General features: G+C 42.2%; 1 protein-coding gene across 1 annotated transcript in view; it reads right to left on the bottom strand.

Moving 5' to 3' along the window:
- SPTLC3 (serine palmitoyltransferase, long chain base subunit 3) overlaps window positions 1-11,792 on the bottom strand; it is a 151,960-nt gene that overhangs the window by 45,931 nt on the left and 94,237 nt on the right. The window contains exon 7 of the mRNA XM_012640440.1: window positions 3,561-3,666. Coding sequence (XP_012495894.1) covers window positions 3,561-3,666 — 106 coding nt within the window. The remainder of the gene's footprint in view (window positions 1-3,560; window positions 3,667-11,792) is intronic.

Raw genomic sequence — 11,792 nt, 5'->3', positions numbered from 1 at the left:
GGTGGGCCCCTAGTACAACCCAAGACAAGAAAGGAAGGTGGAAACAGAGAAAAAAGGAGTTAAGATTAATTAAAAATAAAGTACTGTTTTCTTATCCTTTATATGTTTAAACCATAGAGATATAGGATATAGTTTACCACTGAAGTTCTCGATCCTTAAACTAAATTATTTTGGGGGAGGAGAATAGTTTACATTCGTAGAGTAAATGCCATTCTGAGACTTTAGCATATGTTTATACATGTATTTGTTTTGGAAAGGATGAATATTATTTCTTGATTCATTTTATTTTGCAGGTTTGGGCTCAGGTAGTCTAGTTTATGGCCCAGCTTATTTGGGACACCCCACCCCTAGTATATTTTGAATAATTTTGAGATTTCTCAACCACTATGAGTTGACAGGAAATCAATACTTCTCAGAGACATGAAACTAGAAAAATGTTACCTTAAAACAATACTTAAAGGAAAATACAGATCAGAACACATTTTATGAGAAAATTGATGTCTGTTGGCTCTACAGTAGAAGTACTTTTCCCATGGTGGTAGATCACAAGTAGGGGAAAAGAAGTCCAGGAGTTAAAATTTAAAAGAGGCTATCAACAAAGTATGTGTCCCTAACATACCTCTAAAAAGTGGAAGTACATTTATTCAGTATTGATTTCACTTTCCTAACCCTGGCCCTTTGGAAAACCCTGTGGGAAATAATCTCATCTTCTGGTATAGTTGCAAATTATAACACTGATATGAAGGCTTTTACTTTGAGGTTTAGGGCTGTAGTCCCTAGAGGGGACTCTAGGCTAGCCTTATTTTACAGATGAGGAAATTAAGGCCCCAAGAGCTACTGACATCTGTTGAAGAGGTGTCCTGTCTCCTATTTGTGAACAAGGCCTTCTAGGTCACAGTCTCATTTAAAGATAAGATTCCTGTGTGGATGAGATAAAAAGAACCCTTTGTAAAGTCAAGTTCATGGAAAGTGGAGACTTCGCTCTGTATCGATGCCAGGTTGGTTAAGCCGTTGCCATAGATCGCCTCCCAAGATGGCTCCCTGCAAGTCTCTCCCATCCTGTGCACACAAGCTGATCTTCCCATCAAGAGATAGTGTCTTGTAACCTTCTTTTGAATCTGGGTGGCCTCAGGTGCTTTGGCCAATAGGGAGGGGCAGAAATGATGCTGTACCAGTTCTAGGCCTAGTCCTTAAAACTCTAGGAGCTTCCACTTTTGCTCTGTTGGAAGCCAGCGCCATGTTGTAAGGAAGTTCTGACCAGACTATCAAGTGAGAAGAGAATATACATAGAGAAGGCCAAGTGGAAGAGAACAAGGCCCCTCAGGTGAGAGCCAGTACTAAGAGCCAGATGTGTGAGTGAGGTCACGTTGGATGTTCCAGCCCCAGCCGAACTCTCAGCTGAATGAAGTCCCGTCACTGACCTCCACTCAACACCATGTGGATCAGAACTTCCCAGTTGGTCCAGACAACCCACAGTAGCACAGGAAATAATAAATCATTGTCATGTACACCACTATGCTTTGAGGTGGTTTCTTACATGGCAGTAGGTAACAGAGCAGTCACGAATGTTAGTGCAACCTAAATTGTGGTTTGGAGCCATACTGGCTTGGAGTCCACAGTCCACACCTGGCTCCCTTGTCCTTCTGTTATGGTGGGATGCGGGCCTGGCATAGCCATTAACAAGTCCTGCTGCTGGAGTGGTTTCTCTGTGTAGGTGATGGGAATATTTGCTGGTGGTCCACATAATTTCAGCCATGATCAAAGAGTTTAAATCCTAACTTCCCTTTAGTGGAGCCAAGTTCTGTTTATTTGCAGTTGGGTTCTGTTTACTCTGGTTAAAGGAGATGCCCAGTCTGCTCTCCCTCAGCTGATCTGTCCTCCCACTAGTCCAAGCCTGAATGACAGGTGTTTAGATAAGGGCTGTTTGCTTCCCTCCCAGGCTGGCAGCTGGCACAAATCACACAAGGAGAAAGATCCATGCTTGATGTTACCATAATCCACAGTCAATATGAGCTTATTTCTTAGAAGTAGCAAGTTTAGAGCTAGTGATTATTCTAGAACAGGGTTTCTCAACCTCGGCACTGTTGACATTTTAAGCTAGATAATTCTTTGTTGTGGGAGGGCTGTCCTGTGCATCACAGGATGTTTATCAACATCCCTGGCCTCTGCCCACTAGAGGTCAGTCATACCATACTGCAGTTGTGGCAACTGGAAATTGGCAAATGTGCCTGGATTAGGGGCAGGAGCAAGAGCACCCCAGAGAACCACTGGTCTGGAGTGACCTCCAAGACATCATAAATAGGACCTACTCTTCAGGCTGATCATAGGAGGAATTGATAGGTGATGGAGTAAGTGGGCTACCAGAAACTGGAAATGCCAACTTTGCAACCCTACGGTAGCACCGGGAACACCCAGACCACTGGTTGCTGGGCAGTAAGTACTGGAGTTAAAAATATATATATAAAATCATACCAGGCTTATTATTTTAAATTTAGGAGTATTCACTTCTTTTTTCTAAAAGGGATGGAGGCACACTCCTGCTACTGCTTGTTATTTATTCACTCATGTAGCAGAAACGGTGTGTACTCAGCAATTGATCAAATTAATGGGCTGAAAGAAATTCTACGTCTCTCTTCAAGTCTCTTTTGCAGCCACACTCCTCCTTCTTGGGAATTTAAACAACCCTTGCTTGCTTTCTTTTAATGTTTTTCACTTTTCTAGCATTATCTCATAGCAAATATCTCCCTCAATTCCCCTAACATCAAGCTTGTCCAAGAATTGATTTAGGAGTGGGCGCTCTGAGATGTTTCTTCGGCTTATGGATGAGGGCATCCAACAGAATAAATACTTGGACACAATGTCCATTTCAATAATGATAATAAATGAAGAAAGAGAATGCAGCAATAATCAATTACAACCTTCAATATAAAAGTGCAGCTCTGAATGGCCTAGTGTGTGTTTCCTCTGCTCAGCTTAAAGGAAAACTCAGGCCTGAGCACATCTTCAGATGCTAAGATCATTCCACCCCCAGGCCCAGCTCTGGAGCAAGAACTGTACTCTGGGTTAGTCCTAACTTGAAGAGAATAGGCAGGCCTTCTTCATTCTGATGCCAATCAATGGCGGGGTTCAGCAAGCAGCTGGGTTTGGGTGCACTGTCCAGGTAGGGCCATCCAGGCTGTCCATCAGCAACATCTATTACAGTCATAAAGGCAAGGGGCATTCTAATGTTGAATAACCCAGATGCAAAAGGCTTTTGAAACTGTGAGGCAGCCAAAGGTAGTGAAAGAGTCATTGCAAGTTAGCAATGCCATGTGAGGACATTTCTGAGGAAGTCTTCACAAGCATGCCAGCTTCCAAGGTGCTCCACCGAATGTGTAGAGTCATTGAAAGTACAGGTGACCCAAGGTCTAACAGCCTCCACTGGTGGCTCTGACTCAGGTCTCTCTGTAATATCCATATCCAACTCATTTCTCCATTTAGCTAGGAAAGATCAGCCTTCCCCCATTGGTCAGCTTGCTACAGGCCTCACAGTGTTAAAATGCCTTCCGTTACTTACATACCTGTAGATACCCTCCACTAGGATGAGAATTTTTTTCCAAGCTCTGCGGGTTCGAGGCTGGCCATAGATGACAGCATCTCTCAGGAGTTTCTCTAGGCTTTGTGCATCTTTAAATAATATCAAAAAAGAAATTGAGTCATGAGAGGGTTTTTCTTTTCCTCCCCCATTTTCTTTCTTAAGGAGACATCAGATTTTGTAGGTTTGCAGACCTAAACCTCCAGACAGCAAAGTCAGAATCAGAGAAAACCTAGGGAGAGAGAGGCAGAGGTCTTTTTTTCAGTAAAACTTAACTATGACAAGATGAATGGTCAGGTTTGTGCAACTAGGCACAGCAAGCCCACACCAGAGGTGCATGGTTTCCTAGGGTGTTACAAACCTCTCCCCTCCTGCCTTAGATCAAAATTCTCCAGTGAATGCATCGCTTAGGTTAAGCTTTGTTGCCAGGTTAAAATGAAGTCTGAGAGATACAATTAACTACCACGTGTCAATTGTTTAGATGTGAGTGTGTTAGAATTGAGCTGAGTTTGCACGGATCTCACTTCCTATGCTTTGGGACTTGGTTTTTGACATCCTCCAACCTCAGACATTTCAAAAGTTTAAGGCAGTTGGACAGTTAGTGCTCTTTTGTAAAATATTTGGAAACCTATGGGTACATGAATAATAGCTCATAATTATTGAGCCCTATCTGTGTGCCACGCACCCTTCTAAGCCTGTTCTTTGACATAGCTCATTTAATACTCACAAGAACCCTCGGGAGGAGGTCCTGGTGTTAGCTCCGTTTTATGGCTCAGGACACCAAGGCGCAGAGGGGTTTGGTAAACTGCCTGAGGTCTATGATCATGAACAACAGAGTCAGGGTTTGAACCCACACAGTCTATGCCACGATCCACATTTGTAACCCCTACCCTTTTCTGCCTCATGTGACAGCCATTGTCTCTTCTTCTCAAACTCCATGGTGATGTGGAACAAGGAAGGATGAATGTTTGTCAGAATACTCTTAACTCTTAGTGTCAAATATAAATAATAGTGACATTTCATTTATCTGCAATCAGCTGTAGATGACTGGGCTTGGGCTGAGAGACCATGTAGAAGGACTTGGCTACCAAGCCAGCTGTGTAGGTGTGTGTATGTATGTGTGTGTTTTATTTTGTTTTTAACTTTTAAAGCCTAGAGAGAGAAAAATGGCAGAGGTTTGCATACATGTTTTTCTTTAGATTCATTATAATTTCTACTATATATATACATATATATATATATATATATATATATTCATTTCCTAAGCTTTCCCTTTTCTGAGAATCTGAAACTGAAATACTTTAGGTCTACAATCGAATATTAATTTAAAAATATGCAGATGCTGCTTAAATGCTGGCTTGACTGTTATGTAATGCTCACCAGGCATTAGAAACACCGATTAAAATGCTAACAAAAGGGGATCTCTAGCAAAGATAAATCTAAAATCACATAATCAGTGCCGGTTTTGACCACTGTGGACAAAGCTGTCAGGAAGCGGATGTTCATTGGTTTATCACTCACTAGTCTAGGCATAAATTAGCTGAAGTTCTTGGTCTCAATGGAGGGCCCCTCAACTTTGTCTTTTAGTCCCAAATGTGTGGCTGGTTCTGTTTTAGGGCTTCCCCCAAAGCTGGATGAATGTACTAGCAGGTGCAATAACTTTTCTACATGCAACCCTGCCATGATCAATGAGGCTACAAGGTATTTTTTTGAGATAGAGTTGTGGATGTATTTGTGTGTGTGTGGTTGTGTGTATGTTTTAATTGATCAGTATATCTGAGCAAATCACATTCAAATAAAGGTGTCTTCATATGAATCAGGGTGGGGTAGAATATGTCAGAATTTGATAGCATAATATTAGAACCTCTTCACTGAGAGGCCCCTCATTAGTGTAGTGTCTCCCAAACTGTCCCCAGTATCCACCTACTAGAGATTTGATCTTGAGTCGTGACATTCAGAAAAAGTGTGACATGAATAGAATGCCATGTTCTAGAGGTCCCTCTTAGAAATCCAAACATTAGTGATAATACACTCTTTGATATCCTTTGACCTACTTAAGAAAACTTATAGTATAAATAATGAAGAAATGAAGGAAATACATAATAAAATAATGAAGAAATGAGGGAATAGTTCTTTTTTCAAATATATAAAGCCTTATGTAGTAGAAATAGCCCCTTTGTAGTGTGCTATCAATAATATCTGGCATGATATGAGAACCATAGATACAAACTTATCATTTTTCTTTCTTTAATAATTAGCCTGAGACTAACTTTTTAGGTGAGATGTCAGTTTAGATGTGGAATTAATCAATTTCACATGACAATATGGGACCTGTGAAAGAAGAAATGCAAGAGATGTGGATCTTCATTTTATTTCATACCACTTTTTTTTCTTTTCATCTGAAAAGCAGGTCTGATGATATCCCGGGACTCAGTATTGTATCCTACTCATAAAATATTCCCCCAAATGCCAAATTTTAAGGGCTTTTTCATTCTTTGTGGGCAGCATTTTACACAATTCAACACTCACTTATATTTTCAGTTTCTCCCCTTTGGTATCTGGACACTATTCTTCTTTGGTTTCCCTTGTCTCTCTTCCCACTATTTCTAATTTTTTTGTGTGTGGGACTTATTTCTTCTTTTCACCAATTTTTTTTTTTGATGTTTGTTCCTTGTCTTTCTCTCTATTTTGCCATTTACCTACCAGTGATCCTCAACCTTCAGTGTGAATAGGAATCACAGCTGGGAAACCAGTTCAAAGGCAGATTCCTGATCTTTCTAATCAGAGATTCTGAATCAGTTGGTGTGGGGTGGGGCCCAGGAGTTTGCATGTTTGGGGTCTTTGAACCCCAAAATCCATAACTCTATTTTGAGCTATGCAATATTTTTCCAACCACTTTTTAGACAAATCTACGAGTCCCTCAAAGACATTTCCAAGATGGAACCTGTGGCATTATACATTATTAGCCTCATTTTCCACCTCCTTCCTTCCCATTCGAGTCCTTTGCTATGTGACTTTGCTGTTTGCCCCACTAAAGAAGTGGAGGAGGACATTTCCCTGGCTCTTGACTTGAGTTCAGCCAAGTGACGTGCTTGGCTAATAGGATGCAGAGAAGAGATGGTTTCCTAGCTCCAAACCTAGGTCTGAAACGGCCTTACATATTTCTACTCTTTCTCTTGTGCTTCTGCTAGTGACAGGAAAAGAACACACCCAGGCTACCCGCTGGTCCCAGGATGGCCCCAGGAGAGGATGAAAGGCACGTAGGGCACAGTTACCCCAGCCCACCTGCAGTCCTGAGTGAGAAATAAGTGCTGACTGGTGCATGCTACTAAGGTTTTGTTTACTTGTTTACTTGTTCTTATAATAGTTACCTCTTACAACCTCAAATGGTCCTTCTTGATCTAGCCTCTGCCTATCTTTGTGACATAGTTTCCAAGCATTCCCCAACACACAGCTTCCGACTCTCCTAGACGCATTTGCCTCTTGTCTGACTAGAAAGCTCCCACTCATCACACAAGTCTCAACTCAAACTCTTCTGGTCAATAATACAGACCAGAGTTCAAGGCTTCCTCCTTGGTCTCCCTCAAGACTCATCATGTTACTCATTATTTTCTTTCCTGTCTCTCCTCCACAGAAGGCAGACACCTCATCTTCTTCATCCTTCTAGCCCTAGTTCTAGTACACAGCATTAGCGCTAAATCAACATTTGATGATTGAATCAATTTTCTTTTCATGGAGAAAGAATGTCATAGACCAAGAGACAGGCAAGGAAATGCCACTTTCAGATCTAAATAAGAATGATTAGAGAGGATAATTGCCTCATGTCTGCAATTATGAGATTAAATTGGAAAATCATATTTTTAAAATTAACTGTTGTTTTCGTTTTAAAGACAGGTAAGGACACTGCATCATTCACCACTAGATGGCAGCCAAGGAAACAAAAAGCAGCTTTCTCGTTTTGAAATTTTCAGGGATAATAAACCTTTGCTTATATATATGGATATCCTATTTCACTTTTGCTTTGGGTTGAGTTCCCAAAATGTTGAAGCAACATTTGATTTGCTTGTGATTGGGGGAACCAGTCTTTCTCTTCTATAATCATAGTCCTGTTACCCTCTGAATGGAATAAAGAGATGATGAACAAAAGTATTCTTATTTAAAGAATGTTTTCCCTTCTGGCACTTGGAATTTATAAGTTTTTGCATGGAAATGACACATGGTGAGTGTGGCTCCAATGCCGTAGGAATAAAAGCAAACCAAAGTGAACTAGCAGTTATTATAAAATGAATATTCTAGAATTTGGAAAAATCTGGAAATCCAGAGGCTATGTGTTATTTTTGCTTCAGAAAAGATCACATGCATGTGACAGGGTTAGTCCAGGATTAGTTTCCAAATGAACACCACTAGTCCTAAAGACAAGTTTCTCTCCATTCTTTTAATAATAAGCAGGACATGAGATCAAGCCTTTAGGTGGCCATGATGTGTTTTATGTATTTTATGCATTTTGCAGATGGAAGCAAGAGGAATCCCAGTCTCCTTGAAGGCAGGGACTTCACTGTGTTTGACCTGAATGGAGAGTTCCGTGGGGAGAGGCTCTGGGTGGAGTTCACAACCCTAAGGTCCATACGCTGCAATCCTTGAGCAGAGGGAAAATCAATTAGCCTTTTTCCCTCTGCAAAGGCAGAACTCACTGACTTCTTAGAATCCCAGAAACTAGACAGGGAAAGGGATGACTTCACTTAGCGTGGATTCTGGACCCATGTTAGTCTCTGCTACTTTCCTTTCTGGTTCTCTGGGTCTTGCTCTCCAAAGTTATAGTATGTAGGTTACAAACCTGTAGGATTCAGGGGATTGTGATTTATGTTTCTGTAGGCCTTATGGGAATCTACTGTTTCAGCAAGCTGCATGCTAACATCTGCAAGGGATTTTTTAATAATGATGCTTATTAAAGCACTTACACTTGGATTATATTAATCCCCATGACACCTCTGAGAAGTAGGGAAGAACTATTAGGTTTTTGTTTTTTTCAGATGCCAGAGGCTTTGTAGAAAAAAAAGCCCCTGCCTCCCCCAACAAACCTGTTCTTATTGGTTTTGTAAGAAAATTTTGAAAATATGGAAATTAAAATAAAAGAATTAATGTGATTCCATCTAGGCACACATACACAGCACTATTGTATAACGTGGTTGTAAAATCGTAATGACATACCATGGACTTATAATTACTGCAATCTGAACATCGACGATGGCTTAGACATTATTCACCACAAATTCTGACTCACTAAGGAGGTTTCTTTTGCTTTGTGGGCGCCTGAGAGAATCAAACTGGTTTGGTGGTTATGTATATTTAAGCTGTCTAAAATGAAAGCATGGATGCCATGTTCTGGTTGCTGGTTCAAAGTAGTCCTAGTCTTTTGCAGACATGGTAAACTAGATTACTGAATTGCTAAATACCTGGAATAATCCAAGGATATGTCAAAACCTATAATCAGGCTTAGGTGGCAAATACTCTTGGGGAGTCTGAATCTGTGCCTGTCCTTAATTTCCAAGTCCTAATAATATCAGCAAACTTCCTGGATCTGGGAAAGCTACAGAAACAGTCTTGTGAAAAGAAGGCATAAGGACACAAGGCAGCCAGAACCCTCCCAGAAGGTAGGCTGGGTGTAGTTCAAAGTATGTCTTCCTGGAGACAAGCAGCAGACATGTAGCTTTGCTCTCATTTCACTGTAGAGTGACAGCGGCGTTTCTTCTGCCACATCTTCCTCCTTCCTCTTCTCTTGTGCAACCATCCTTTTGCTGAAGGCCTAGATTTAACGTGAGATCTTCCCTCACCACTCACTTCTCAGGGCCCTCCCTGTCCTCTGCTTCCAGGGACTGGAGGAGGAGATTGGAGCTGGACTGGCTGCTTCCACTTTCCATGTGCTTCCTTTGTCATTCAAGGCTTCACAAAACCCACCTCCAGCTGCATTTAGAGATCTCTTTTGGTTGCTTACTCCATGGGCTGCTCACCAAAAATATTTTCATGTCTGCCTGTGGTAGGCACACAGATATGTTATAAATGAAAAGATGCATGAATAATGAATGAATGCTGCTGTTTACTGTTTCTCACTCCTTACTCTCCATCTTTATCCCCGCTCCTCTTGTTCCTTCGAATACCCAGATTTTTCCTTCAAGATTCATCCCAAATGTGAAATAGTAAGTAGAAGGTACTTAAATAACTGTGAATGATGATGAAGAAATTATTCTTACTTTTAAGATGGTGGTGGGGAGGACTGCCCCTTTGTTTAGCATTTAGGGGAAAACAAAATCATAATGGTCAACTTTGGCAAGGAAAGCAATTATTTTTCTGAAAGTCACACTTATGGGGTGTCTTCCCCCACAAGATCACTGAGGGCATTTTTGGTGCACTGAAAATTTGGTGTCTTTAAGTTTAATATAGCAGATTTGGCAAAAACTCGGGTTCAGTTTTTCTTGATGGCTCTGTAAATAGGTGGGCAGGTGTTGCATGGCCTTTGGCAGGTCAACACGGCCTCTGGCAAGTCAAAGAAACAAGGTGATCTTCCTGGAAGAGTGCAAAACACAGCTGGGAGCGGAGGACCTTGAAGATAAGGTAGGTGCTAGGGCAGGGCCTGCTTACCCTGAGGGCGTGTGTGTGTCGGGGGTCATAGCAACAATTTTTGATCTTGGAGACATGAGATACGGGACAGGCAGAGCCTAGAGTATGGGGACAGGGTGTCCCATACACTCAGGCTCTGGGCCAGAGGCAGCATGTGGGACTCTGATCCTCAGGGAGGAGCCTGTGGAACAAGATGAAGTACTGAGATGGGATCCCTGAGTGAGCGGGGTCAGTGCAGGAAGGTGAGACATGAGTCAGGGAACCGTGTGGGAGCCCAGTGGTCAGAGTTTTAGCAGTTGGGTACTGGCTGCATCCACCTAACCCAAACCATACAGATGTATGGGAGATGTAGGCTACTAAGTATTGCACGCATCACTGTACCATCTGGGGGAAGCAGAGTGTGGAGAAGGCTAGGAAAGGAGGTAAAAGTACATCGTGCTTAAAAACGGAGACTCTAGAGTCAGACTTCCTAGGTTTAAATAATTCCATCTCTGACTCTTACTAGCTTTATGTCTCTAAGGAAGTCACTTCACTTTATGCTTCTGTTTTTTCATCTGTACAAAGGGGATAATAGTAGCAGGTGCTTCCTTGTATAGTTGTGAGGCTAAAATGAGTTAGTGCATATAAAAGGCTCATTATAGTAAGGGCTCAATACTGTCAACTATGGTTAAAAGATAGGGAGGCAATCACTATTATTAAACAACCTGATTTAGGAGCCCAAGTTGGACGTTGAAATCAAAAAGGTCCTGGCTTACAAAGTAGGCTAAGCCTGTGATCCCCAATCCCTGGCATCTGTACGGCAGGAGGCGACCGGCAGGCAAGCCAAGCTTCATCTGTATTTGCAGCTCCTCCCATCGCTCGCATCAGTGCATAAGCTCCGCCTCTTGTCAGATAAGCAGCGGCATAAGATTCTCATAGGAGCTCGAACCCTACTGTAAACTGCACATGCGCATGCGAGGGATCTAGGTTGTGCGCCCCTTCTGAGAATCTAATGCCTGCTGATCTGAGGTGGAGCTGAGGCGGTGGATGCTAGCTCTGGGGAACAGCTGCAAATACAGATAATCATTAGCAGAGAGGTTTGACTGCACAATAAATGAAATGCACTTGAATCATCCTAAATCACCCCCGCATCCATGGAAAAATTCTCTTCCCTGAAACTGGTCCCTGGTGCAAAAAAGGTTGGGGACTGTTAGTCTAAGTGATGCTCATTGGTTTGACCTTCCATTCAAACGGCCTCAGGAGCCCTTGTTCTGCAGATGAGGCAGCCCTCAAATACTGTTTTCAGAAAACACTGGATTCTTTGTTCTTCTTCCTTTTGGCCTTTAATTGCTGCTAGGTAGAACTCTGGCTCTTCCTTTCCACTTTTTTTTTTTTAAAACCACTCCAAATTCTTGGCCTGCCTGGACCTCTGACCTCATTGGAACTCTCCTAGCTGCAGAGACTGCTTCTCTCCAAGCTAGCTTAAGAAACTCTTTGTGACTCACTGGAGGACCCAGGTTGCCTACAGCCTGGTGACTCCACGTGTGGCCTTGCACAGCAGCAGCAGCAGCACCCTGGAGCTAGTCAGAATGCGGAATCTCAGGCCCCTCCCCAGACCCGCTGA

This window comes from Propithecus coquereli, unplaced genomic scaffold (genome assembly GCF_000956105.1).
Source record: "Propithecus coquereli isolate 6110/MARCELLA unplaced genomic scaffold, Pcoq_1.0 Scaffold153, whole genome shotgun sequence".
Taxonomy (NCBI): domain Eukaryota; kingdom Metazoa; phylum Chordata; class Mammalia; order Primates; family Indriidae; genus Propithecus; species Propithecus coquereli.
This window is presented reverse-complemented; position numbering and strand designations above follow the sequence as displayed.